Source organism: Brassica napus, chromosome C6 (assembly GCF_020379485.1).
Source record: "Brassica napus cultivar Da-Ae chromosome C6, Da-Ae, whole genome shotgun sequence".
In the NCBI taxonomy this organism is placed as follows: domain Eukaryota; kingdom Viridiplantae; phylum Streptophyta; class Magnoliopsida; order Brassicales; family Brassicaceae; genus Brassica; species Brassica napus.
The window spans coordinates 44481141-44509130 of record NC_063449.1 but is presented as its reverse complement, the minus strand read 5'-3'; the positions used below and the strand labels follow the sequence as shown (position 1 = coordinate 44509130).

The window sequence follows — 27990 nt, the reverse complement described above, 5'->3', positions numbered from 1 at the left end:
TGCTGAATATTTTGAAAATTGAACTATACCAAAATGTTTAAAAAATAAACTCTACTGGCCGTTGTACAAATTTGTTTTTGGTGCAAATTCTACAAATTTCAATATATAGTAGTTCAAACAAAAATAATTCAGTATAAACAGAGAGAAATAAAAGGCAACACGAGTTACACAATGATAATCCTCTGTATTACTGGCGAGTAATACATATATATAGACGAACAAAGAAGCGACCAACTATCCAAAGAAGTCATAATGGATTTCTCATTTTTAAAAATTCACACGAGAAGTGAGCAGATAATAAATTATATACAATAGTATTATCCTTTATCTGCGCACATCTCCAAAATATAATTTAAGCCATATTGCGAGATCCAAAAACATTTCAATAAGTTTAATAAAGCTTTATGTTTAACAAAGAGCTAACTTACATTGCATAATCGTGCATAGAATAGTAATTGCATACAACTAAACATGCCATGTGCATACCACGATCAAAGCATTGACTATCAATCGGTATTTTTTTTCTTGCGCACAAACTTATATTATAAAAGGCTCAAAGAGCAACATTTACAACTGAATTAGAAAGTCCCGAAGCCAAGCTCGACGGTAGAATGAAACTAGAAAACCTTACAAAACAACTAGAGATAGGACCATATAGGAGCGAGTCACGCTCAGCGAAATGAAGAAACCCAAAGAGAATCTCCATTTTTGATCCCATGGCGATTGTTCGAAAGAACAATTGATAGTCGAAAACGACGTTGATACACCTATAAGAAGCGGTCGGAATGTTGACTGGCAAGAACTTTAGGTGAGAAGCTCCAGAACCGTAGACAACATTGAGAGTACGGAGTCCTATCTGGCTTGATTTGGCGCTGAAACAAGCACAATCAACTTTAAACCCGACAAAGCTTACCGAAGAGACTAGGTGAATCTCAAGCTCTAACTTCACTTCCAAAGAGGCGCTTAGGATGAAGTTTGATGACAGCACTGATGGTTTAATTGGATCCAAACCTTGGAACTCAACATTACCGTGTTGAGCCCAACAATTTGTAACCGAAGGAGACCTAAGCGTACAGTCATCACACTCATTCAACCAGCACATGTGTGAGCAAACATCGGATAAGAAGTAAAAAGTTTCGGGATGGTTGGATCTCCTTGCAACAAATCCGGTACGAAGGTCGCATAGTTGACTATCAATCGGTATATGTATCACGATTCGATAGATATCAACAGGCCTAGTCTTCTAGATAGCTACGTTATTATTTACTAATTTCCCTTAATACTAATACAACTCGTGAAGCACATACCCATTTTATTTGAAAAGTTAACCCGCTACAGAAAAAGACAAATAAACAATTATAGAATCGTGTTTGGAAAGTGGAGTTTATAAGAGCAGGATTAACCAGAGCTCTTAGAGCAGCCTCATCGCGGTCTCTTATGACCGGTATTTAGTGTTTTTAGCTTTAAAAAAAAAGAAAATTGCTTAATTAAACAAGAGACGTATATTAATTAGAGTGCACAAGAGACGGGTTTTTGGGACACGCGTCGCACATTCACCTTTCTCTTCTCTTTCTCGACGGATGCTCTTCTCTCCTTCTCTCTTGACTCCTCGACGAAACCGACTGTCTCTGGCCATCTCTCCTTGAATCTGATCTCTCGTTGACGGAATCTCTCGTCGATGGAACCAGCCGTCGTCTATCTCGGTGGAATCGTCGTCTCTATCGGTCCCCTCGACGAAGAAGATGCAGAGGAGAGAGATTACGAGAACTCCGAAGACGATGATGAGAATCACAGAGTTGAAAGATACGGATCTTTTTCGTCTGTGTTTGATTTCTCTGCATCTCACTCCGGATCTAAACACTCGGGCCTTCCTTCAGCTAACGATGTTTTCTCTCAGGTCATCATCATTCTCTTTTTGTAGATCGCGGTGAAGCTGAAATGATTTCTTATCATTGATTGGAAAGAAAAGTTAATTTGATTTGTAGCTTTGTGTAATTGAGATTTAGGTTTTTTTTTATGTGATAAAGAAATCTTGTTGATGTTTCAAGTGTGTGAACTGGTTGTGTTACTAGAGAAAGCTTATAGTGTTGCTTCTATGTGTAGATATCATGGCCACCTGAGTTTCTAAACAACCGTATAGAAGCTGATGAAGAAGCTACAGCTAGAGATGCTGAGCACGCTAAGCGTCTTACCCGCAAAAAGAAGAAAGCTAAACCTAAAGGTACCCCACCAGTGCAATTCACATCCCCATGTTTAGTAGGTTCACTGGATCATAGAGGGATAACATGAAAATAGATGTGAAAGGTTGATTTAGAAGCTTGTTTGGGTACACCATAAAGCATACATATTGTGAAATAGCAAACCAGGAACTGAGTTTGTTGTCTCTATCTAGTTTCGTTTTCTCGGTTAAGTATTGACTGTTTCAGCTGGTTTTATAGGTGTTGTCGTGGAAGCAAAACCTCAACTAGTAGGGATCCATGAGAGAGTAAGAAACGATATCGATGCACCACCACCATCTTCAGAGAATGGTGAGAAGCGGATATCTACTGCAACCAATCCTAATGCAGAAGAAGCTGCAGATCTCTTAAGGTATAAATTAAGTCTCTTCATCATATTCTTTCCTATTATCACATCCGAGCTTCATTAGTGTTTTCTTTTCATGATTTTAGGATGTGTCTGCAATGTGGAGTGCCGAAAACATATACAAGCGCGAGAGGGATGGTATGCCCGGTTTGTGGTGACCAGCCGTTACCGGACTCGGACGCCAAGAAGAGAGGCTCTGCGATCAAAGATAAAGAGAAGAGCAAAAGAATGAGAGGACAATCCTCTCACGCTTCTTGGAAAAGTGAAACCGAGATGCAACTAAGACAACATTTCGATTAGTATGCTTCAGAACCTTCTTCTCCTTTTTTACTACATTGTTTCTCCATCCAAATCCAGTTTCTGTAACGTAACTTGTAACACAAGAAGATCATCTACAAAGTTATTGATGTTAAGAGAAATGCACAATTTTTTTAAAGAACTCTAAAATTAAAGACTTGCAATGGAAGATATAAAAGTAGAAATTTCTTAACAAAGTCTCTTAGCCTAATAAACTCCTTAAATACTAATAAAAATGGTTAAGAGACCCTTAATAGATATCATGGATAATGATGCTCTTAGATAGGTATCTTAACATAATTAGGCTTTAAAAAAAAAAGAAAAATTGTAATTAATAGAAGGAACGTCTCCTAAATAGATAGTAGTCAGAAGAACCGTCTCTTAGTGTTGAAATTGTGTCGTTCCCATGACGAAAAAACCCGGTGAAGAATCTTTCTTTCTCTATCTCTCCCACTCTGTGTCGCTCCTGATGAAGAAAATAGCATGCAGCCGACTGGAATCGAAAGGTAAAACTTTGTTGTTTTGTTTTTGTATTTGAATCTTTCAATTATGTGTTTGAATCCTTCACCCAGATTCTTATAAGCTAGGAGAGATGATGATTTTGAAAAAAAATTTATGGTTGTTGCAGGATGTGGAATATTCTCAATTTTGAATTTGTTCGAGTGAAAGCTCGAAACTTTGACGTATTGTGGCTATGGATGACATGATCCGTTAGACTGAATTTTAATGTTTGTGTCTTTTGTGAATGGGCAGGTGAAGAGAGAGTTAAGAGGCATCCAGGAACAGAGAAAGATGATGAAAAGAGAAGCAGGAGAAGTGAGAAAAAGAAGGAAAAGAAATCTCACAAGCACCACCGATCAAGTACATGTAATAATACTCCTTTAACCTCTTTAGATTTCACATGCTTTGAGTTATAATACTTGAATATTTGGGCATTCGGTGGTTCTAGCTTGTGTTCAATCAATGGTTCTAGAATCTAGCTTGTGTTCAACCTCTTTAGATTTAACATGTTTCAAGTGATACTACTTGAAACTACCCTCATTGATCACTCCAGCATTCAAAGGTTCTAGCTTTTTGTTTTGCTTTTGATTTCCCTTTGAAATTGACAGATGGAGATACGTCTGTTTTGCAGGAAAGTGAGAGTAAAGAAGATGTTCTTGATGAAGGTGATGATGATGAGGATGATTTGGAGGAAGAGCATGAGACACAAGTTCATCCAGAAGCAGAGCCTGAGGTGAAAAGGGCTCCTGAATTTCGTTAATGGGTCTTCCCGTTCGACCCCCTTTTCACCCAATCTGTTTTTTTTGTTTATGTGTCTCACTGTTATCTACATCTTGTGATCCTTGCTCTGCTCATGACTAGCAAGACTGTGTTCACCGAGAAGATACTCAACTTCCTGCCAAGTGTTTCAGTTGCATATCAATAAGCTACCGGCAACGGTAACGTTTGAGAAGAACAAAAGCATGTGAAGTAACTTCGATTATTACTTTTCTTCCTTGAGGTAAATATCAAATTCAGATAAAATTTTAATGACATTACCTATGAACATGATGAAATAATTTACAATTTTTTTTTTGAAGAACCTTTACTTAAAAAACTTGCAATGGAGGACAAAAATTTAGGTGTCTCTTACCTAAAGTTCTTAACATATATTTATTACTAAACAATTGATTAAGAGACCCTAATGGGTTCTAGGGATAATCATGCTTTAACTCATCTTCTCGACGTGTTCTGACGTGTTCTACCGTGTGATATTACCAATATTATTTAAATAGAAGCATAATTTAGACTTAACTTTGATCTACCGTGTGATATTACCAAATTAAAACTTTTATATTAGTTATGCACTCTAATATATCAGATAACAACTTAATTAGTCATCTAATACTAAATAATTAAAAATATTTCTAAAATAAAATAACTAAAAAGCTATTCATACATTTTTTTAAGACTGCAATCTAATAAAATCATAGTGTATAAATTAAAACATAAAAATATACAGTCTTTTAAAATATTAGAACTTAATATATATCTAAATAATTAAATACTTTTTATTTTATTAAATAATTATTAAACATTTTTACTAGGTAACAACTTTTAGTTTTTGTTCTCTAAATAGTTTACAAATCTCAGAATAACAAAATTAGGTTTTATTAAAGGGGTAAATGACAATTATATTCTTATTTATATCTTTTCGTAATTATTTTAAAATTTACAAAATAAATAAATATTAAAAAAGATTTAATTAATAAATATGAAGACTTTATGAATGTGTATAATGTTTTCCTGAATTTGTAAAACCAAATCAGGAATGTCCACATAAACGTGTAACTAGACTCCTTAGATGTAATTCTTATGTATATTTAGAAAGATCTTCATAAATGTCTCTGACATATTCTTAAATTTAACTTATATCTATAGTTATAGTTAGGAAAACATATTGAATACATAACATCATGTTTGTTATGATTTTTTTTATTTATTAATCCTTTTTAACCTTTTTAACTGAATTAAACAAAAAACAAAAAACATAACTGAACTGAAACCGAATGAGATGCGAAATTACTTTTGAGGTTAGATGGTTCTCAACTGTGTTATCCAATCGAACCAAAAACCAAAATAATTGAACTAAAACCAAACCAAATTTTCTAAATATCCGAACGGATCTAAACCTTTAAAACCCAAGAATTGAAATAACTGAACTAGACCCAAACCGCAAATGAATACCCTAGCTAATTAAAATTGTGTATTTAGTAAGATGTTAATGATTTTAAAACTGTCTCGCTTAAACAATTTTCTCATAAAATTAAGAGAAATACCTTAGGATAGCCATTTTTAAGTTTTTGTCACAAAAATAGTACTCAATAAAGAAAATGACAAAAATAAGTTTTATTAAAAGATAAAAATATATTTTCACTCTAGAATTAACTAATCTAGACTTAGGGTTTAGAGTTAAGGGGTGAAGTTTTGGAGATAGGGTTTCAAATTTTTAAAAATAAAAAAAATTAAAATTTTCAAAAGAAAAAAAAATTATTTTGATCATTTTCTTTTTCGAATACTATTTTTGTGACAAAAACTAAAAAAATGTTATTTTAGAAAATTGTCCTAAAATTGATCACATGAAGAGTATATAAAAACACGATGAGGCGAAAAATGACTTAGATATTACTATAAGCATATGCTTTGGTATCTTTCCTTATTAATTAATATTGTTGTTATCCTTATCTTCTAAAAACGTGCGCTCATATCACAAGAATCGAAAAACATGTGTTGAAAGTGGAAACTATCAACGTTAACCAAACATTTAATCAGGAAGCTCAGTTTCGAACCAAACCAAACTGAACCAAGAAAATTAACAGAAGCTACAACACTAGACACTTAGGTGCTCCTTGTTGAAGACGTTTAAATCAAAAACTTATATAAAACCAGAGCTATAGTGAATAACTGAACCTACATAATCATATACGTTAACCAACAGTCCAAGATCAGGATAAACCATATGTAAATAATCAAACAAATTAAATAAGCGTGTAAGGAGAGTGGAGGAAACATATTAAAAAAGATAGGCATCTTACTCAAATCCCAGTGTACCTCCGTGTATAAATACCGATCACAGGAACTCACATTTTCTTCATCCAGTAACACTCAAATCTTATCATACACAAACTCAAAAAAGGATGAATCCTGTGTTTTACTTCCTTCTTGCCTTAACCGCTGTTTTGGCCGCGACTGCAAACGCCGTCGGACCAATTTTCGACACTGATGGTGATGTCATATTCGGCGGCAGCAGTTACTACGTTCTCCCCGCTATCTGGGGCCCTACAGGTGGCGGCCTGACTCTCTCCTCCCTTGGTGACAAGCAATGCCCTCTTTATATCCAGAAGGAAGATTCAGAAGTCGAAAGGGGTATTCCCGTAAAATTTTCAAACTGGAAGCCTAGAGTTGGATTCGTTCCCGAATCAGAGAACCTCAACATCGAGATGGATGTTGCAGCTACGATCTGCGTCCAGTCAACCTACTGGTGGGTTGCTCCGTCTCACTTGCCCATTATGACTTTTTTCATAGCGGCTGGCCCTAAGCCAGAGCATGGAGAAGATTCTTCAAGGACTTTCTTCCAGATCAAGAAAACTGGTGGATTTCATAACGGCTACAAAATTACGTTTTGTTCTGGAGATGGGGGTTGCGACGATGTCGGGATAGCTAGGGACGCAAATGGCGTTGGGCGTTTAGCTGTAGGATCTGAGCCATTCCCGTTTGTGTTCAGGAAAGCTAGTGAGGCAGAGACTTCGCACAAAACCATGTCTATCATCTGAGAGAAATCAAAGACTATAATATCAAGAAGATAGAGAGTTTTAACCTACTACTAATAATAAAACTCTGTCTGTGTTCACTGTTTTCTTTTTTTCATCAATCATCATATGGAATAAACATCTTTCCTTTGTTTCTTTTTTCAGTTCTCTCTCTAGTTTAAGATTCACAAAACTTGAAATTAAACAGAAGCATTTTTCTTTTCCAATGACCACACATCAAAATAGATTATATAACACCAATGCACCACACAACTTTTACAGACAATCGGTTCATGCATATATATATAGATATAGATATATAATCGAGTGATATTGCTGAAAACATATTTCGAAATTAAACTAATCGTATTATCATTTATTTGCATCTCCAAAATATAAAGTCACGTTGGGAGCTCAAGAACCTGTCAATAAGTTTAATAAAGCTTTATCTATAAGGAACTTACATTGCATATAGTATATGCCTGAGAAAACACCTAAACACGCAGTTACTATACGTACAGAGATAAGAAAGACACCCAAACATACCATGTATGGACCACGAATCAAGTATTGACGATTAATCAAAAAATTTATTAGGGCACACACACACTCACTTACTGGTGGATTGATTAAAGCATCATTAAGCATTCCGATCCCATCCCTAATACGAACGACGAGTTCTTAAAAATAATTAAAGAATAGAAATGATAATATAATTATCAAAAAGGTTCGCAAAACTATGAGATACCTATGCAATAATTTTCTCAAGATTATAATTTTAAACTAGAAAAATTAATTATAAATATATAGTATTATTACTTTCATTTATATAAATTGGATAACTAAGTTTTAAAAATAAATTTAGAACTAACGTTTCCGATAAAAAAAAGAAGTCAAATGATTCAATTTAATTAGCATATTTAAGCATGATAATAGAAACTAGAAAATGTTACAATAAGGATAACTGCAAATTTGAAATAAATATTGAAAAAAAAAGAAGAGAATACTCTACTGAATTTTAAAAAAGGTCTCATTTAATATGTCTTTTTCTATTTGTCTACTATTTCCGCTTAGAGAAAGACAAACAAATGACAACTATCCATACATTTAAGAGTCGGTTCTTAATTTTTTTTAATTAAAAATTAAGAGACAGTTTCTTATATTCCGATAAAAACTACACTCTAAGAACCCCATTAATCATGCTCTAATCAAAATTTCAATTACATATTCTTTTTGGTTGGTTTAGAGAATAATTATCGTTGGGTTTTAAAGGTTCTTATGACTTTTTATGTTCGCGGGTCCCACAAAAAGGTAAGAGTTGATGTTAGAAGGCACAAAAGGTTAGAGTTGATGTTAGAATTGACACGTGGCGGTCCGCGATTGGTTCGTTTTTTATTTTATTTTTATTTTTTTCAGACAAAAAAAATAAAAGAATTACGTAAGAAACCGTTGGAACGGTTTCAACGATAAAGATGGCCTTAGTTAAACTAAGCTAATAGACACTAAAAAGAACATAAACAAATCTTCGTTTGCGTTCTTTTCCACTTGTATTGTAAAAAATGTAACATAAAACGAAGTAAAATGTTGACAAAAGAAAGAGTAAAATAATCAAACGAACGCTTTAATCTTTTAAAAAGTTTTTTGGAATCAGCTCCCATTCTTTTGAAGATAAACTTGAAAGAAAAATATGAAATAGATAATAAAGAAATTAAAGAAACTTGCGTAGAATATATGAAGAAATTATCGTCTTCTCAATGTGTAGTATCATATAAATATTGAGAGTTTATAGTTCACAAGCTATATAAGCCTCCACCAGACATCAAAGCCGCCTCATCCAGTCGGCAGTGGATATAAACTTGTATGTTTATAAATAAACTGCAATCAACTCATATTTTCTTCGTCCACCAAACACCTAAATCATCACAAGAAATACTAAATAATATTAAACACCATGAGTCCTACGTTTTACTTCGTTCTTGCCTTAACCGCAGTTTTAGTCACAAGCACACATGGCGCGGTTCTTGACATCGACGGTGACACCATGTTCCGCGACAGTTACTATGTTCTCCCCGTAATCCGCGGCCAAGGCGGTGGCTTGTCTCTACGCGGCCGCGGTGGTATACCATGTCCTCTCGATATCGTGCAAGAATCATCCGAGGTCGATCAAGGTATTCCGGTAAAATTCTCAAACTGGAAGATCAAAGTTTTTTTTTTTTTTTTTGGTTAAAATGTTAAGATATTATAACCGATTTTCAAGTTTTACAGAGTTGTGGTGATCCCACTTATTACAAGAAAGAAAATATTAGACAGGAGAGAGTGAGAAAGAAAAGAAGAGCTGCATCAGGGAGGGAGCTGGCGGAGGTCTTGGAAGAATGGAGAGCAGGCGGTCGCGAATCATCCTGTCTATGCGGGAGATGGAGGCTTGCTGAGTTGAAGATGTGTCCCTGAAGATTCTGAAGTTCCTTTCTCTCCAAAGAACATACGTTATGACCTGAGAGAGAAGCTTCAAAATTGTTGAGAGGTCTGGGGAAGATAGCAACGGTGCCTGGTTCAGCAAGGCAGAGCACACGAGTAGTGATGACGGGGGGGCGATAGATATGAAGCACTGAAGTGAGACCAAATCTCCACCGCGTACGGGCATTGATAAAACAAGTGCTCATGAGACTCAACTCCAGCTGAGCAAAGCACACAATTCCGTGGAACAGACAAACCCCAAGAAGATAGTCTGTCCCTTGTAGGAAGACGACCAAGGATCGCCAGCCAGGCAATGAAAGAGCACCTTGGAATTTCCTCCTTAAACCAGATAAACTTATGCCAAGAGACTATGGGAGCTTCAACTCGAATTCTGTTCCATGTAGCTTTGCTTGAGAACTTTGGAACATAGTGATCTGCATCATTCCTCCAAAGAAACTTATCAGGCCCTCGTTGTGGCAAGGGAAGGGCCATCGTGGAGAGTACAGTTTGCAGAGTTTCTGCTTCCTCTGACCTTGCTGCCGGGAGGGACCAATCACCATTGACTACTGCATCAGAGACTCGCGCTGATAAAGGGATACGAAGGTCTCGCCGGCCTGTTATCCCCAAAGCCGTGATCAAAGGGCCTAGATCTGTCCACCAATCGAACCAGAAAGTAGCAGCTCGCCCATCACGGACTGAGCACCTCAAGAATTCCAAAACTGTCTCTCTAATTCTGATCATACCTCTGACAGTAGAGGATAGCCTTTGTGAGGACTGAATCTCCCAGTAGCTCTTCCTCTTGAATACATTTTCCTTCAGCCATTAAACCCAAATGGAAGAGCCTGTAGAGAAGTAGTTCCATACCCTTTTAAGTTGAAAGACCTCCTGAAACTCCTCCAGCTTGTGAATCCCCAGTCCCCCTTCCTGTTTTGGCTTGCATATACTTTCCCAGCTTACTCTAGCTCCTTGTGCCGATGAGGTTCTGTTTCCCCAAAGGAAAGCCGAGCAAAGAGAATCAATTTTCGCATAGAACCGCTTGGGAAGGTCAAAGACGGAGCTCCAAAAGTTCACCATTCCATAGATAACAGAGACAACCATTCTTACTTTACCAGCGAACGAACGGAAGATCAAAGTTGCTTTCGTTCCCGAATCAAGGAACCTTAACATCCAGACGGTCGTTAGAGCCACGATCTGCATCCAGTCAACATATTGGCAAGTAGGTGAGTTCGACGAGGAGAGGAAGAAGTACTTCGTGATGGCTGGTCCACAAGACTCAGGGAAGAGTTTCTTCCAGATTCAGAAATCTGGAGATGATGCTTACAAGTTTGTGTTCTGTCCTCCCGCTCTTGAGACTGGCTGTCCTAGATGCCGGAATGTCGGTATATTCGAGGATGAAATCGGCATCAGGCGTTTGGCTTTAACCTCTGAGCCCTTCTTGGTTGTGTTCAAGAAAGCTAACGTTACCGAAATTTCGTCCAAGACTATGTGAGACTTGCGTGGGAGGACCAAGACTCGATGTTTGCTTTGACTTATAATAAAACCTCTGTGTTGTTTTCCTTTGAAGATTACATACTGAATAAAATATCTCTTATCTGCTATTCTTTTCCCAATTAGCTTAACATTTACATGAACACGTTCGAGATTTTTTGCTAAATGATAATCGCTATGAAACTCACAAAATAATTCGCTATGATGCTGACAAAATGAAATAAAATTATAATCACTGTTACGAAAGTCAAAAAAAAAAGGGAAGCGCCGAATATGTTGAAAATATAAAGAATATGGGGTCCGCTGCACTATTTACTCAGTAAATTTCTTTTCTATATAAACGATCGTTTCGATCATTTTAAACGCACCATTCCTTCTCCTTCTAATAACACATCATCTCTTGTTATCAGTATTATCTTCTCCTACGGGTATAAATTTTGCCCTTATTTAAATTCCCGCGATACAATAAAATTCCAGTTCCTTTTATAACACGTTATCAGCACGACCACTCTGCGATTCGGTAAAATTTATTTGTATCATTTATACCCTGTTATAATGGTCGGTATACCGCCTCTACTATTATTTATATCATGTTATAATGGCCGGAATACCGCCTATATTATTTACTAACAATTTAATTTATTTATTGGTCGGCCGAGCCGCCTTATATTCTGTTTATTATTTATTGGTCGGCCGAGCCGCCTTATATTCTGTTTATTATTAATTGGTCGGCTGAGCCGCCGTATAATTTATTTATTACTCTGCATTGATCGGCTGAACCGTCGCATGATTTGTTGTCATAACATAAATATTTCATAGCCATAATTTTTACTTTTAAGAAATTTTATAGATTTGATTGACTGTTTAATACGATATTTTCAGACTGATTTTTAGTACACTCGATTTAACCCCAACGGTCACAAAGAAATTTTTTTTCAAAATTTCTCTTTTCTAAAAAACGGTCATGAACAGTAATTTTCATCTATAAATACAACTCATTTTCACTCCATTTTCTCATCCAAAACATTTCATCTTCTCTCAAATATATTCAAATCGCTCTCCTCCGATTTTTCATTTCAAGAAAGATGATTCGCGCACTTTTGTTTTTATGTGCCATTTTTATTTGTGTTTCTATTTATGGTTTATTCGTTGGAGAATTTACTCCGAGTGAATTTAAGATGAATATCGGTTTAATTTTCTTTACATCGCTTCTCCTTGTAATTGCTTGCATGATTAATGTAAACGGTTCCTTTTAATATCAATAATATTCTAATAATTTTTATTTATGTGCTTTAGAAATTCAAATGGCAAAAATCGAGAAACTTCAGTTTCCGGTATTGGAAGTAACTGGGACAAACTACACGGCATGGGTTACAAATATGGAGCTTCATCTAGATTCCGAGGAAATACTCGGAACAATAAAAGACGGCAATATATCAACCGCTCATGAAAAGGCTAAGGCCGTGATATTTCTGAGAAGGCATCTAGATGAAAATCTTACGCATGATTATGCGAGAACCAAAGATCCCTTAGATCTTTGGAAAGCTCTGAAGGAGAGGTTTGATAACCAAAAGAAAATTACTCTCCCCCATGCACTCGATGAGTGGAAAAATCTACGATTTCAAGATTTTGAAAAAGTGGAAACGTACAATTCCGCTATATTGAGAATAGCGGCGCAATTAGATTATTGCGGTAAGCCTGTCTCGGAAGCAGAAATGCTCGAGAAAACTTACCAAACGTTCCACAAAAATCATTATGTTCTACAAGAACAATATAGAAATTGTGGGTATACGAGGTTCTCTGAACTCGCTGTGGCGCTTATAATAGCGGAGAGAAATAATGAACTCCTCATTAAAAACCACAATGCCCGACCCACGGGAACCAAAGCATTTCCTGAGGTAAATGCAACGGATATAAAAAATCCGGAAAAAGGAAATTATTCCTATCGTGGGCGTGGTCGTGGCCGTGGTCACAATCGTGGTTTTGGTCGTGGTCGTGGTTATCGATTTAACCGCAACCATGAAAGGAGTAACAACCCAAGAGGAAGGGGATCCAACACATGGAATCGATCTGATCGGGTAAAAGGAAAAGAAACCCAAGAAAACCCTACTCATAAAAATGAGAACGTCTGTTACAGATGTGGATCGAAGGGACACTGGTCTCAAGTATGTCGAACTCCTCGGCATCTATGCCAATTGTACCAAGAATCTATTAAAGGCAAGGCAAAGGAAGTAAATCTCAATGAACACCTTGTGGGTACAACATCGACATACCTCGAATCCTCTGACTTTATGGGAGATTTCGACGAGGCCACTCATCAAAATAATTGAAGTGCTTGTACTGATCAAGCTTAATAATGCCTAGTGATGCCATAAAATATTATGTATTTCACTTTCAAAATAATGTTGTATTTCAAAATATCTAATGTATAATTATTGTGTACTTGTTATTGATGCATAATATGTTTACTTATGAAAGTTTATTTTCTTTATTGATATTAACTGTGTGTTACAGAAATGGATAAGAAAGCAAATGGAACAACAACTAAACAAATTGGTAGAGAAGTTTGCATACCAGATAGTGGCACAACGCACACTATACTGAAGGATAAGAGATATTTCTCTACTTTAAAGTCAGTAAAAATGACTATAAACACAATATCAGGTCCTACAGACCTGATCGAAGGAATTGGCAAGGCGAACTTTATGTTGCCTAATGGAACAAAGTTTTCCATAGATAATGCCTTATATTCTCCAAATTCTAAGAGAAATTTGTTGAGTTTCAAAGATATATACCGTCAAGGGTATAACACTCAGTCTGCAACTGAGAATGGAAAGAAGTATTTGTATATAACTTCTGAAAAATCAGGCAAAGGCCTTGTACTGGAAAAATTTCCAGAACTTCCTTCTGGATTGCATCACACTTATATTGATGCTATAGAATCACATCTTGTGATAAAAAGAAATCCAGAAGATGTTACATTATGGCATGATCGCCTTGGTCATCCAGGCACTACAATGATGCGAAAAATCATTGAAAGCTCACATGGTCATTCAATAAAAACCCAAGATATATACCAAAGTAATAAAATGACATGTGATGCGTGTGCTCTTGGGAAATTAATCATAAGACCATCACCAACCAAAGTTGACAAAGAATCACCAAAGTTTTTGGAAAGAATCCAAGGTGATATTTGTGGACCAATACATCCACCGTGTGGACCATTCTACTACTTTATGGTATTAATCGATGCATCGAGTAGATGGTCACATGTTTGTTTGTTATCATCTCGAAATATGGCATTTGCGAGATTTCTAACTCAGATAATCAAATTAAGAGCACAGTTCTCAGATTATCCAATTAAAAGAGTTAGATTAGATAACGCTGGTGAATTCACATCCCAAGCTTTTAATGATTATTGTATGGTATCAGGGATTGAAGTAGAGCATTCTGTTGCTCATGTTCATACACAAAATGGTTTGGCAGAATCATTAATTAAACGGCTGCAACTAATTGCAAGGCCATTGATCATGAGATCAAAACTCCCAACCTCTGTATGGGGACATGCTATTTTGCATGCAGAAGCACTAATTCGGATAAGACCAAGTGCATACCATAGATATTCCCCATTACAGTTAGCATTTGGAAAAGAACCAAATATCTCTCATCTAAAAATCTTTGGTTGTGCGGTTTATATTCCAATAGCACCACCACAACGTACAAAGATGGGACCGCAAAGACGGTTGGGAATATATATTGGCTATGATTCTCCATCAATAATAAGATACCTAGAACCACAAACTGGTGATGTGTTTACGGCACGATTTGCCGATTGTCATTTCAATGAGAAAGAATTCCCAACTCTAGGGGGAGACAATAAACAAGTAGGAAAAGAGATCAAATGGAGTGTACCATCGTTATTACACCTTGATCCTCCTACGAAACAGTCAGAACTAGAAGTTCGACGTATCATGCATTTACAAAATATAGCAAATCAGCTACCTGATGCATTTGCTGATACCAAAATGGTAACTAAATCACATATACCCGCTGCAAATACTCCTGCTCGTATTGAAATACCACAAAATGGTGGAACGGCAGTTGATACACGTGAATCAGGAACACGTTTAAAGCGCGGTAGACCTATTGGTTCAAAGGATAAACTTCCTAGAAAACGTAAGGAATGTGAAAAGCATGATACTCCCAAAATAACAGAAAATATTTTGGACGAAGAAAATTGTGAATCTAATGACAATATAAAGCATCTTGAATCTGAAGGAAATCATGAGATTTCTATCAATTACATCCATAATGGAAAGATATGGAAACGAAATGAGATGGATGATATTGATGACGTTTTCTCATACCTTTTAGCAAAGGAAATAAATGAAGAAAACGAAGATCCAGAACCAAAGTCTGTATATGAATGTCAAAAGAGACATGACTGGATAAAATGGAAAGATGCAATTCAAGTCGAATTAGATTCGCTTAACAAACGAAATGTATTCGGACCTATTGTGCTCACACCCAAAGATGTAAAACCAGTTGGGTACAAATGGGTGTTTGTCCGAAAAAAAATGAGAAAAACGAGATTACAAGATACAAAGCTCGTCTCGTAGCCCAAGGTTTCTCTCAAAGGCCAGGAATTGATTATGAGGAAACTTATTCTCCTGTCATGGACGCAATCACATTTAGATTCCTGATGAGCCTAGCGGCCAATGAAAATTTAGAAATGCGTCTCATGGATGTCGTTACGGCATATTTATATGGATCATTAGATACTGATATCTATATGAGAATCCCAGATGGATTTAAAATGCCAGAAACGTTAAGTTCCAAACCTAAAGAGTTATGTGCAATAAAATTGCAAAGATCATTATATGGGTTAAAACAATCTGGACGAATGTGGTATAATCGTCTCAGCGAACACTTAACAAAAGAAGGATACACGAATGATCCTATATGCCCTTGTGTTTTCATAAAGAAAACAACATCCGGATTTGTGATAATCGCGGTGTACGTTGATGATCTTAATATTATTGGAACTCAAAACGAAATCCAAAAGGCATCAAACTATCTGAAAGGAGAATTTGAGATGAAAGATCTCGGCCAGACAAAATATTGTCTAGGATTACAAATTGAGCATTCTCGAAAGGGTATATTTGTACACCAGTCTACATATACCAAACGAGTATTGAAACGCTTTAACATGGATAAAGCAACTCCTCTTAGCACCCCGATGGTCGTTAGATCACTTAATGTTGAAAATGATCCGTTTCGACCATCTGAGGAAAATGAAGAAATACTTGGTCCTGAAACTCCATACTTAAGTGCAATTGGAGCTCTTATGTATCTTGCAAATTGTACTCGACCTGACATATCTTTTGCCGTTAATCTTTTAGCGAGATTCAGTTCGTCTCCTACGCGAAGACATTGGAATGGAATTAAACATGTCTTTCGTTACCTTCAAGGAACAACTGATTTAGGCTTGTTTTATCCTAAAAGTTCAAAAGGTCAAATGATTGGTTTTGCAGATGCAGGTTATTTGTCAGATCCACACAAAGCTCGATCCCAGACAGGATATGTTTTTACAATTGGAGGCACCGCCATATCTTGGCGTTCTCAGAAGCAGACACTTGTTGCTACTTCTTCAAATCACGCTGAGATCATTGCACTCCATGAAGCAAGTAGAGAATGTGTATGGCTAAGATCAATAAGCCGACACATCTGTTCAAGCAGTGGGATTGACGAAAATATGGAGCCAACTATTCTATATGAAGATAACGCGGCATGTGTTGCTCAAACGAAAGAAGGATATATCAAAAGCGATAGAACCAAACATATACCTCCGAAGTTCTTCTCATATACTCAAGAGCTCGAGAAGAATAAAGAGATTGAAGTAAGATATGTTCGATCATGCGACAATGCAGCCGACCTCTTCACAAAATCACTCCCTACCTCGGTATTCAGAAAACATATCCATAACATTGGAATGCGTCATCAGAAGGATCTATGACTGCTTATTCGAGGGGGAGCGTACGTAGTTGTACTCTTTTTACCTTACTATGGTTTTTCCCATTGGGTTTTCCTGGAAAGGTTTTTAACGAGGCAACAAAGACATTAAGCGAGAATGGATAGTGACACCGGTCCCCAAGGAGGAGTGTTACGAAAGTCAAAAAAAGGGGGGAGGCGTCGAATATGTTGAAAATATAAAGGATGTGGGGTCCGCTGCACTATTTGCACAGTAAATTTCTTTTCTATATAAACGATCGTTTCGATCATTGTAAACACACCATTCCTTCTCCTTCTAATAACACATCCTCTCTTGTTATCAGTATTATCTTCTCCTACGGATATAAATTTTGCCTTTATTTAAATTCCCGCGATACAATAAAATTTCAGTTACTTTTATAACAATCACTATGATTGTGACAAAACAAAATTAAAATTACAATCGCTATATGCCAAAATCAACTACCCTGAACCACATCAGTTTTGACTGTTATAATCGGATTTGTGGTCAACGATTGGTACGTAAGAATAATACGTGCATGGGCCTATTTTAGTTGCGAACCGGAAATATTCGGTTTAGTAACCCGATATCAATACGGTTAGCTATTCAAAATAGATGGGCCTATTCTAGGCCCATATGATTTGGATCAGTCGATATTGAAAAGTCTCTTACAATACATACTACGTTACCTTGGTAAAAAGTCAACTTTTCCAGATCTCCAGAAATTCAATTTCCTAAAATATTAATAAAAAAACTTGAATGCTGACCAAACTCGTCTCCCGATCTCTCAGATTTTTCCACAACCTTTCCTCTCCTTTGAACTTCACAAGACTCGAAAATGGCGGAAACGATCGGCTCAGGTACGTCCCTTTCCATAGTTATCTGAATCGAATAATTAGTCTGTCGACATTTGTATGGAATCTACAACAGAATGTTCTGAAACTTAAAAAAAAATTATGTCGCCGATTTTGATTTTGATATAGATCGAACCTGTGACCTTTCTCTTATATCGCAGAGATGTCTGACAAATCGGCCAAAATCTTCGTCGCTGGCCACAGCGGCCTAGTCGGATCCGCCATCGTCCGCAAGCTCCAGCAATTAGGTTACACGAACCTCCTCCTCCGAACACACGCCGAGCTCGATCTCACTCGCCAAGCCGACGTCGAATCCTTCTTCGCACAAGAGAAGCCAGTCCACGTCATCCTCGCCGCCGCCAAGGTCGGTGGGATCCACGCCAACAACACCTACCCCGCCGACTTCATCGCCGTCAATCTCCAGATCCAAACCAACGTGATCCACTCCGCTTACCTCCACGGCGTCAAGAAGCTCCTCTTCCTCGGATCCTCCTGCATCTACCCCAAGTTCGCTCCTCAGCCCATCCCCGAGTCCGCTTTGCTAACCGGACCGCTCGAACCGACCAACGAGTGGTACGCGATCGCCAAGATCGCGGGGATCAAGACCTGCCAGGCGTACAGGATCCAGCATAACTGGGACGCGATCTCGGGGATGCCGACGAATCTCTACGGACCTAGCGATAATTTTCATCCTCAGAACTCGCACGTGTTGCCTGCGCTTATGAGGAGGTTTCACGAGGCGAAGGTGAGTGGAGCTGAGGAGGTTGTTGTGTGGGGGAGTGGGAGTCCGTTGAGGGAGTTTTTGCACGTGGATGATTTGGCTGATGCTTGTGTGTTCTTGTTGGAGAATTACAGCGGGTTGGAGCATGTGAATATAGGGAGTGGGCAAGAGGTGACGATTAAGGAGTTGGCTGAGTTGGTGAAAGAGGTTGTTGGGTTTGAAGGGAAGCTTGGGTGGGATAGTACGAAGCCTGATGGGACGCCGAGGAAGCTGATGGATAGCTCGAAGCTCGCGTCTTTGGGGTGGACGCCTAAGGTTTCTTTGAGAGATGGTCTTCGCCAGACTTATGAGTGGTACTTGGAGAATGTTTGTGCAGACAAGAAGTGATGTATGCGTTCTCACATGACTCACAGGTCAATCGGCTTTGTCACTACAAGGTGATTTATCTATCTTTGAGGTTTAAGAGCTGCTTCTTTTTTTTAATCTACATTTGGTTGTTTTCTTGTACCTGAGGAACTTACATTATCCGACATGATCATGTTTGATGCAACATAAATCCATGAACAAGATATGCTGTATTATTTAGTTTTCTTTTATAAAAGTGTTTGAAAAACATTTTTTGTGAGAGGTTATAACAAGCAAAAACTATGATGAATGATTATATAATACCGGATTCGTGTAGTTGAAGATTACAAAAATAAATATAACTAATATAATTGTGTATGAAATCATTTGAAGTTTTGGAACTAAAGTGAATATCAAAATACTAGGGAATCTCTCTCATTTTGCCATGAACACTTTTACTGAACTTGAGACCCTAGCTGAAAAACTCGAATCAGTATTCAACCAAATATGTGTATAATGGGTTCAATACTGATTCAAATCCGGATATAATTCAAATCAGATTTGAATGTGAATTAATATCTGAAAATTTTCAAAACTAAAAAAATTAAAAAACAGAATCTGAACAAATATTCGTAGATTCAAATTAGTATCTAAAATGAATACTTAATTTCATGATTAAAATATATGAATTTAAAGTATTAATAACCAAATCCGAAATAGGTAAAAATCTAAACGAACTTGAATTATGGAACGAGATTTTAAACATATATAACGTTCAAGTCTACGCTTACTAATTTGGTTACAAGACGCAAGTAAAAAAAGAAGAAGAAGAGAAGCATATAACACATAGTGAATTACATATATCGGCCCAATGGGCTGATAAAAGCCTTGTAATAATAGCGTCAACAAAACGCACCGCGAATCCACGCGAAAAAGGGTTAGCGTCCAATCAGCAGCAACACCTTTACAACCTCCGTCTCCGTCTCTCTCTCGCTCTCTTTCCTTAGCTCACTCACTTCTCTAACTTCGGACACGAAAAAACTCAATTCAAAATTAATTTTAAAAAAAAAAAAATGCCTTCTCCTCCGGCGCCAGAGGCGGTAGTCAGCCACCGCTTCGCCGCCTTCCTCATCTGGCAATCGATCCCCTCAACAGCCATCTTCCTCTTCTTCAACCTCTTCCTCTTCTCCGCCTCCTTCCTCCTCACCTTCCTCGTCTTCCACGCCTCAAACCTCATCTTCTCCATCTCCCTCGCTCTCCTCTCCTCGCCGACCTCGGACTCTCCCCCTCTCTCCCCTCTCCAATTCGCCCTCGGCCTCCTCCGCCGCCTCTCGGATCCGGACTTCCGCCGCCGCGCTCGCGTCTCTTTACGAATCGCGCTCTTCGTCTCCGCCACGGGGTTCGCGGGGTTCTGCTCCGCGGCTGTGTTCTGCTTGGAGAGTGGAGTGGTTGGGAGAGTAGGGTTTAGAGGGTTTGTCACTGGTTTGCTTTACGCCGTGCTCTTTGTTCTCAAGCAGCGATGGGTGTTAGAGTTCCCAATCATTCAGGTTTTTTTTTGTGATTATTGATTCATCGATTTGTTTGTTTGTTGTCTTCTGCTGATTCTTTACTTTGTGTTTTTTGATTCGGACAGCGTCCACCGTTCTTTAGCTTCAAGATTGGTCTCCCTTCGGCGTTAACACAAGCTTTGAAGCTCTCTGGTGTGCTTTATGTGTTGTCGACGGTAATGCTGTTGTTTCTACTGGACTGGTCTGGTGGGCTTGTGTCTGTGTCGAGGTTCTTGGGTGAGCAGGTCATTTCTTATGCGGGTAGTTTCTGTTTGATCCTCTCTTGGGAAGTGACTCACCATATACATCAGGTTTGTGATTCATCTGCTTTCACTTAGTTTCATTTGCTTTGCTTATAGGTTGGTGATATAACCATTTAGTTAACTTAGTTCTAGGTATGTAGATTGCAGAAGAGTTAGGACCTCACTGTTACTCAAGTGTTGTGAAACACAACTTAGAGGAATCTGTAAACCAGCTGTTCGTTAGCTGTTTGGTATTAGTTTTTTCCTTTATTTTTTAAGTTTTCATATGTCAACATTGTGATTTGTGAGGCAGGCAGGAGTATTACTCATCGAATTGTTTATTTTCCCGATTTAGTTTTATTATCCATTGCCTAGTGCATAGACATTTTGAAGGACTTTCTGTGTGATTTGTTATATGTGTTTCTTCTCACCGTGTGAAGGGAAACCATTAATGAGGCTTGTTCTGATTGTTATTTTCTTTTCCAGGTTCTGCACACAAAACGCTTTGCTTTTGCTCCTCCAAAAGGATCTGCTGCAGCAGAAACAAATCCAAGCGAGCCTCTTCTCGCTGCTCTAGAAGGGAGTCCTCCAGGTTCCCTCGAGCAGTATCTCGCGTACCTTGATCTCTACATGGTGTCTCAAAATAATGTCGACACCTGGCGCCGCGCTGCTTTCTTCGCGGAGTCAAGCGAGACTTACAAAAGAGTCATCACTCTGTGCTTGAGGTCTTTAGAAGAGCTCGCCTCCAAGTTAGCTGCTGGGATAGACCACACCTTTGCTGAAATAGGTGAATCATACATCGATCCTAAATTTGGCGAATCACTCAAGTCGTTCCAGGTAAATACACAATTCAAACTTTTTGTATCTGAAACGCAAAACTAATTGCGCTCTGTCTGATCTATGCAGCTATATGCATGGTGTGCTCAAACAGCCGCATCCCTCACTTCAATCTCACACAAGGAAGACAGTCTCGGAGTAGCACAACTCTCCGGTGCAAACGCCGACGTTGTCTCAACCCTCCTCTCACTTTTGCTAGCTGTTGAAACGTTCATGGGGAAGAAGAACAATCTGCAATCACCGCAGCAGCTCTTGGGACCCGCTAGCATCAAATGGGCGACCTCCAGCATGGTGAGAAAAGATGTTAAGCCGATCAAAAAAAGAAGTGGGGCGCTCTACTCTTACGCCTACGCAGCTTCAGATGTTTTGAGGATATCGATGTATCAGATTGTTTCCACGTTCCGCGATGAGATGGTCAGCAGCGACAGAACCGGGATTCTTGGTAGAGATTGGATCGGAAGCAAGAAACCGGTTTTTGGAACGAGCGAGATGTTGCTGCAGAAGCTTAAGCTCTTCCTCGAGTTCCAAGCTTAAATGGAAAATATTTAAGAGAGAGAACAAACGAGATGTTGTGATCAAAACGTGTTTGTTACTTTAGAAAGGACTTGTAACGAGATCTCTCATATATTTTTTTTTTTTGGCAGAAGTTTTGGGACTATACATGTAATCTTCTTGTTAGAGTTCTTGTTGGTGATCTACATGATTACATAAGAATCAAAACCTTATTGTTAAATTTTGCTTCTTCATTACACGGATGAAAAGAAAGGGTTTGGAATGTGAAATGGGCCATAGATTTAGGCCCATGGGCCAAATAAATCTATCGAGCGGTACGGAGATTAGCTACGCATTGTATATTTACTAAAAGGGCGAAACCCTCCACCGCCGCTTTGAAATCCCTCTCTCTCTCAGTCACTCACTCTTTCTTATCTTATTCTTATACCCCTCGTCGGAGGAAGAATCCTAGAAATCGAATAACAAGGTAGGCTTCACTTTAGTAATCTAAGCTTTCTGATTTAGCTGAAGTGGTCAAGATCAGTTTCATTTTTCTTTTCTTTTCTAGATTCATTTGGTTTTCTTTATTGATTTGTGTTACTGTCTGTGTCCTTGAGTATTGTCTTTCCGACAAGTTAACTAAATGTTAAAAGTACTGTCTGATAATTGATTGAAAAAAGTTGTAACTTAGGTTAAGCTCATACTAAAGACGCAACATGTGTTCTTCTTGCTGTCCTGTTTCCTAATCATTGCGTGTTCCATGGATCTAATTGATTAGACAGTGATGACATGTTTAGTTATTGTCTTCTTTGATACATTTGTGGGATTAAAGGTTTTAGCTTTGTGTCTGTGTTTGATACAACAGATGAATAGGGAGAAGTTGATGAAGATGGCCAACACCGTCCGCACTGGCGGTAAAGGAACTGTAAGAAGGTATGTATATTAAAGTCTTTATTTATTTATGTAACCATTAGGCAATGTCTATGCTCTCTCTAAACTTTTTTTATTTATGTCATTTCAGAAAGAAGAAGGCTGTTCACAAGACAAACACCACCGATGACAAGAAGCTCCAGAGCACTCTTAAGAGAGTTGGAGTCAACTTCATTCCCGGTATTGAGGAACTTAACATCTTTAAGGATGATGTTGTCATTCAGTTCATTAACCCTAAGGGTAAAAAACATCTCCAATCTTTTTTTCGTTTTTTGTCATAAATCTCTGCAGCTGGTTAATATTTCTATGTTGTTATTACAGTTCAAGCCTCTATTGCTGCTAACACATGGGCTGTGAGCGGTACACCACAGACCAAAAGTAAATTTTGTATCCACATAGTTCAAATAGTCTTTCTCTGTTTGTGCCTCTTCTGATCTCAAAATCTGAATTTTCCTGCAGAGCTGCAAGACATACTTCCTCAGATTATCAGCCAACTTGGTATGTACACTACTCTCCAAGTCCTTTCTCTAAACCAATGATCCCTTGAACTAACCAGTATCTTGCTCTGGTTATTTCAGGAACTGATAACTTGGAGAACCTGAAGAAGCTAGCAGAGCAATTCCAGAAACAAACACCAGGTGGAGCTGATATTCCAGCAACTATCCAAGAAGAGGACGATGATGATGTTCCAGAGCTCGTAGGTGGAGAGACTTTCGAGACTCCAGCTTCTGAAGAAGCTGCTCAGCCCAAAGCTACTGCTTCTTAAGACTTACCAGTTCTTCGCTCCACCGTTTTTGAGCACCTCTCAGATTCTTGTTTTCTCTAAATCTTTTTTTGCGAACAGAAAGACATGTTTTTGTTATCACTTGTCCAGACACCAATGTTCCTTTTTATTAAGGTTAAGATCGTTTTTTTTTTGCTTGCCACCATCAGATGAGTTGTGTTCTGTCTTTTCAATCAGTTCTTGCAACGTAGCCTTACTGATTCTTGGTTCTGACTAATTTAGACTAACATTTCATCAACTTTGCATTAGATACAATGCGATGGAAAATCGAAAGATTTTACATTTTCCCCAATTATTAGACATAAAAACATTAAAAGAACAGCACTAAAGTGATCAAGTGTCTTCTGTTCTGTTTTCCATCTCTTCTGCTTTCTCCTGCTGCCTTAGCGTTTCATACAACGGAGCGTTTCGCGTTTCTCTTAGCCAGAGGCTCACCACGCCGCTCAACACAGACGCAACGCCGAACACAATAAACGACATCATCGCACTCTCCCTTCCCAACGCAACTAGCAACGGAGCCGCAGACGCTCCAAGCATAAACGCTTGACGAAGAAGCGAAACCGCAAAGTTCCTCACGTTTGTCGGGAACAGCTCGACCGCATAGACATATAGAACGTCATACGCGGTCGAGGACGCCATGAACCCAACCGCCTCAACTGCAAGCTGCAGCCATTTGGCTACAGGCATGGCCTTGGTCACACGCTGGAGCGAGAGAACCGCGCAGAGCAAGCACGAGATTCCAGCTAGGTAAGATGAGTTTGAGAACAGCGGACGACGGTTCATCACTCCGAGGAGGAAGCTTCCGATGAAAACCGCAGGAAACTCCATCATAGCGTTCACCGCGACGGTCAAGTAGAGATTGAAGTTGAGATTCTCAGCGTTTAGTTGAATCCCATAGTAAACAAAACCGCTTCCAAAACCAGCCATCATAACCATCACAATCCTCTTCACCGCCCACTTCGTTTTCCAAAAGTTCTCGGACGACGACGTTTGATCATCTCGTCCTTGAATCGGATCGACCAAGCTAAGCTCAGCGGGAAGTTGCTTCCCGTTGAGCCTCGCGAGTTTCTTCAAGACCACCATCGCTTCTTTGTTACGTCCTTTGACAAGAAGCCATCGAGGAGACTCATAAGCAAAGGGCAAGAGAAAGAGAGCGTATCCAAGCGGTAGAACGGATATGATTCTGTAAAGGTTTCTCCATGACTTTCTCTCCAAGTAACCCATGAGGGGGAGAGATAGAAACCCTAACGTGAAGAAGAAGAAACCGTATTGCCCTACTTGTCCACGCCATTTTTTGCCGACGACCTCGGTGGCTAGCACGATGCAGCAAGATCCGATGCCTGATCTGAAGAACCCGTTGGCGAAACGCAAGAACGCGTAAACCCAAATGTTTGGGGCAAAGGAGATGGCCAAAGCGGTGACGAAGGTTAGTAGACAAGAGAGAAATAGTGTCTTTTTCCGACCAAACCATGAATCTGCAAGATATCCATAAACTCCAGAACCTGTCGGAGAAAACAAAAGCCAACATGAGAATTACTTAAAAGATTTATAAACTGATTTAATATTCTTGGACCACATAAACCGACCGAACTGAATTCAATCATTGGACAAAAGTGTTTTTTTACTACTTGGTACCACGGCTGAAATATATTTATGGTTTAACTTTTCACGTATTCACAACTAGTTAATCAACAGAAATTAAGAATTATAATGAATAATTTTTGAAAACTGAAAATTAAAATAGATTAAATGGAAAATATATATTTTTTAGATATTGTTGGGTAGATTGAAAACAGTTTTGGCGGTTTTCTCCTTAATCATAAAATTGTTCCAAGACCGAGTAGAATTCTAACCGAACCAAACCAAAAAGATGGTTTACTGCGGTAAGCACTCTCCAAACCGTAAAATACCAAAATTTAGAAACCGGGTTAAGAGCCATACCGAAAAGAGAACCGATGAAGAAAAGAGTCGATGGAAGAGCAACAAGAAACTTATGTTGACATATAAGATCCCATTCAGAAACAATAGTGTCGCTCTTTCCTCCGACCCATTCCCACTCTCCGGTGGACATTCCACACATCAAAGAGCCCTCCACGATGGCTCCAGTTGCGAGAAGCCTTGCAGCGGGCTGAGCGTCGGAGAAAATAGAGACAAGGGTTGTCTGAGCATCGAAGGTCCAAGCTATAGAAACCAAGAGAGCATGCATGATTTGAGCAAACCCAAGTGCTCCTATATGTTGCTCGATCACCTCATCAACTGTGAGTGCATAGCCATTGTTGGATGGTTGCTGAGTTCTTGCTTCTCCTTTCTCCGATGCTGATGAATCATTTGATATGTTTGATAGTGTTTCCGCAAGCTTGGGAGCTTCTTGTTCAGAGGGTTTCATATTTTTATGTTGTTTCAGGTGTAAAATAATCTTGTTTTTAATTTCTTGTTTTGTTGGTTTGATATGTCTTAAGTAAGCGACCGTTTATATACACATGGTCGACCAGCGTTTTGTATCTTATTCATCACTCTCGAATAAACAATCAAATAAAAAGCAATTGTGGGTAATGAGTCATGATATTTTTCTTATATAGCTCAGTTAACTTTTTCTTAAATTGTGTGTCTATATTATCAGTTGCGTCTGATTGGCAAATTCGTTGGCTTGAACATATAATTAAAAATTGAAAGAAAAATTATTTAAACCTGTTAACATGATTTATTATTACTCTACTACAAACTATAAAAATCGTTATATCAACTAATTTACAACGAATAATCTTTACCATTATTATAAAGATTCACGCTAAACAGTTTTACTGACAGCTGAACATTAATCTAAATAGATGATAACAAGCCATATTCTGTAAGATTTGAACCTTAGATTTAATGTAAAATATTTAGTGAACTCTTAATCAACTGGACCAATAAGATATCTACAAATTATTAGAACTTGTTATTGAAATATTAACGTTTATAGGGGTGTATGTAACTCTTTACCAAAACATTAACTAAAAAAGGTGTGTAAAGCTCTCTTCTTTTGTAATGCTCTTCCATCTTTTTGTCCACAAATGTAACTCATTTTTCTTTTTTGAAACAAACGTAACTCTTTTGTTCCCACTAATATAAAAAGTATTGAAAAATAAATATAACAAACGTCGACAAAAGTTACGGTTAGAATATAAATGAGGCATGAAGAGAAGGAAAAGAATGTATGATGCGTAAAGAGAACACATGGCCAAAACTACTGAATTAACTCTTTGATGTGTCAACAATGCATGTGGGTTCCAAAACTCATCAAACGTTTGTTTGATCGCGCTTTCAAAGTGTTCGGTTTAATTAGTTGTAGGTACTGGTCGAATAATACATGAAAAAATGAGTTTGAATTTCGGTAGAAACTCTCTTTGTATAAGAAAACGTATTCATCCGTAAGTAGTTGAATGTTACGTATCGGTATGCCATAACACTGCTTACGATATAGTATGTGGTTGATGTACACTTGATCTCTTTACCAAAAAGAAAGTAAATAGTGTAAAGAGAAATTTAAGGCAATCATGAAATAGTTTGAATCAAAAAGATATCTATAACTACATTTTATTTTGTTACAAATTATGAGGATCATTAATCGACGATTTTAAAATGAGAAATTCTATAATATTTTGAGGATTCATACATGATACACAAAATTATTTTATGAAGATGTTCACAGTTCTACTTACATAAAAATACCTTGTATTGTTATTTTGATAAATCTACATAAATAATACTAAATTGTATTTTGTGATTCGAACTCTAAATCTTTAACCACATTAGTGAAAAATTAATCAAATCAGTAAACTAAAATAGTTATATATAAATACAGTTTAAAAATCAAATTTTACTGATAATTCATAAGATTAGAAAAAAAAAATTATTTCAAACAACCAAATCTAACCTCTAATTAAAAAGGTGAGAATGGATTAAAAATGTACTTACTTATGAGGAACGAAACCCTCTTTTTCGTGATAATAAAATGTAAACTTCTATCACTTAATTTTATTTTGGTTTGCACAATTAATGGAAGACTGAACATACTCAAGTTTTCCGTATAGATTATTGGGTACTACAAAACTAAAAAGGGTGGTGCGCAATT

The 27990-nt window shown here is 37.8% G+C and overlaps 6 protein-coding genes, 1 long non-coding RNA gene and 1 pseudogene across 7 annotated transcripts; 7 read left to right on the top strand and 1 right to left on the bottom strand.

The window, feature by feature from the left end:
* Nucleotides 1-1678: 1678 nt before the first annotated feature.
* On the top strand, nucleotides 1679-2985 carry LOC106413260. Its single transcript, XM_022704472.2, has 4 exons — nucleotides 1679-1897; nucleotides 2104-2221; nucleotides 2439-2589; nucleotides 2670-2985. The coding sequence occupies exons 1-4, from the start codon at nucleotides 1679-1681 to the stop codon at nucleotides 2881-2883; spliced, it is 702 nt and encodes a 233-aa protein (XP_022560193.1). The 3' UTR covers nucleotides 2884-2985.
* Nucleotides 2986-3254: 269 nt separating this feature from the next.
* Nucleotides 3255-4875, top strand: LOC111207308. The gene is made up of 3 exons (XR_007325304.1): nucleotides 3255-3386; nucleotides 3509-3747; nucleotides 4013-4875. It is a non-coding gene; the product is annotated as an uncharacterized LOC111207308 (long non-coding RNA).
* Nucleotides 4876-6021: 1146 nt separating this feature from the next.
* On the top strand, nucleotides 6022-7332 carry LOC106357234 (kunitz trypsin inhibitor 4-like). Its single transcript, XM_013796913.3, has one exon. It carries the CDS (start codon nucleotides 6558-6560, stop codon nucleotides 7191-7193), a length of 636 nt encoding a protein of 211 aa, XP_013652367.2. The 5' UTR covers nucleotides 6022-6557; the 3' UTR covers nucleotides 7194-7332.
* A 1618-nt stretch (nucleotides 7333-8950) lies between these two features.
* On the top strand, nucleotides 8951-11221 carry LOC111206709 (annotated as a pseudogene).
* Nucleotides 11222-17805: 6584 nt separating this feature from the next.
* LOC106354260 (GDP-L-fucose synthase 1) lies at nucleotides 17806-19314 on the top strand. The gene is made up of 2 exons (XM_013794156.3): nucleotides 17806-17984; nucleotides 18140-19314. The coding sequence occupies exons 1-2, from the start codon at nucleotides 17963-17965 to the stop codon at nucleotides 19084-19086; spliced, it is 969 nt and encodes a 322-aa protein (XP_013649610.2). The 5' UTR covers nucleotides 17806-17962; the 3' UTR covers nucleotides 19087-19314.
* A 679-nt stretch (nucleotides 19315-19993) lies between these two features.
* On the top strand, nucleotides 19994-22403 carry LOC111207075. The gene is made up of 4 exons (XM_022704678.2): nucleotides 19994-20591; nucleotides 20678-20902; nucleotides 21320-21670; nucleotides 21740-22403. Exons 1-4 carry the CDS (start codon nucleotides 20118-20120, stop codon nucleotides 22202-22204), a joined length of 1515 nt encoding a protein of 504 aa, XP_022560399.1. The 5' UTR covers nucleotides 19994-20117; the 3' UTR covers nucleotides 22205-22403.
* A 114-nt stretch (nucleotides 22404-22517) lies between these two features.
* Nucleotides 22518-24014, top strand: LOC106354257 (nascent polypeptide-associated complex subunit beta). Its single transcript, XM_013794154.3, has 6 exons — nucleotides 22518-22649; nucleotides 23028-23095; nucleotides 23184-23332; nucleotides 23414-23470; nucleotides 23552-23590; nucleotides 23671-24014. Exons 2-6 carry the CDS (start codon nucleotides 23028-23030, stop codon nucleotides 23856-23858), a joined length of 501 nt encoding a protein of 166 aa, XP_013649608.2. The 5' UTR covers nucleotides 22518-22649; the 3' UTR covers nucleotides 23859-24014.
* Nucleotides 24015-24083: 69 nt separating this feature from the next.
* On the bottom strand, nucleotides 24084-26379 carry LOC106354256 (organic cation/carnitine transporter 1). Its single transcript, XM_013794153.3, has 2 exons — nucleotides 25818-26379; nucleotides 24084-25378 (listed from the first exon to the last, which is right to left on the bottom strand). Exons 1-2 carry the CDS (start codon nucleotides 26260-26262, stop codon nucleotides 24210-24212), a joined length of 1614 nt encoding a protein of 537 aa, XP_013649607.2. The 5' UTR covers nucleotides 26263-26379; the 3' UTR covers nucleotides 24084-24209.
* Between the last annotated feature and the right edge of the window lie 1611 nt (nucleotides 26380-27990).

Coding starts and splice junctions, on each gene's coding strand:
- LOC106413260 (XM_022704472.2), top strand. CDS start 1,679: ATGGAACCAGCCGTCGTCTATCTCGGTGGAATCGTCGTCTCTATCGGT. Junction 1,898..2,103: donor CTAACGATGTTTTCTCTCAG/GTCATCATCATT, acceptor TTCTATGTGTAG/ATATCATGGCCACCTGAGTT. Junction 2,590..2,669: donor GAAGCTGCAGATCTCTTAAG/GTATAAATTAAG, acceptor TCATGATTTTAG/GATGTGTCTGCAATGTGGAG.
- LOC106354260 (XM_013794156.3), top strand. CDS start 17,963: ATGGCGGAAACGATCGGCTCAG. Junction 17,985..18,139: donor GGCGGAAACGATCGGCTCAG/GTACGTCCCTTT, acceptor CTTATATCGCAG/AGATGTCTGACAAATCGGCC.
- LOC106354256 (XM_013794153.3), bottom strand. CDS start 26,262: ATGAAACCCTCTGAACAAGAAGCTCCCAAGCTTGCGGAAACACTATCA. Junction 25,379..25,817: donor CTTCATCGGTTCTCTTTTCG/GTATGGCTCTTA, acceptor TTTCTCCGACAG/GTTCTGGAGTTTATGGATAT.
- LOC106354257 (XM_013794154.3), top strand. CDS start 23,028: ATGAATAGGGAGAAGTTGATGAAGATGGCCAACACCGTCCGCACTGGC. Junction 23,333..23,413: donor TCAGTTCATTAACCCTAAGG/GTAAAAAACATC, acceptor TTGTTATTACAG/TTCAAGCCTCTATTGCTGCT. Junction 23,591..23,670: donor TCAGATTATCAGCCAACTTG/GTATGTACACTA, acceptor TGGTTATTTCAG/GAACTGATAACTTGGAGAAC.
- LOC111207075 (XM_022704678.2), top strand. CDS start 20,118: ATGCCTTCTCCTCCGGCGCCAGAGGCGGTAGTCAGCCACCGCTTCGCC. Junction 20,903..21,319: donor TGACTCACCATATACATCAG/GTTTGTGATTCA, acceptor TTTCTTTTCCAG/GTTCTGCACACAAAACGCTT. Junction 21,671..21,739: donor AATCACTCAAGTCGTTCCAG/GTAAATACACAA, acceptor TGATCTATGCAG/CTATATGCATGGTGTGCTCA.
- LOC106357234 (XM_013796913.3), top strand. CDS start 6,558: ATGAATCCTGTGTTTTACTTCCTTCTTGCCTTAACCGCTGTTTTGGCC.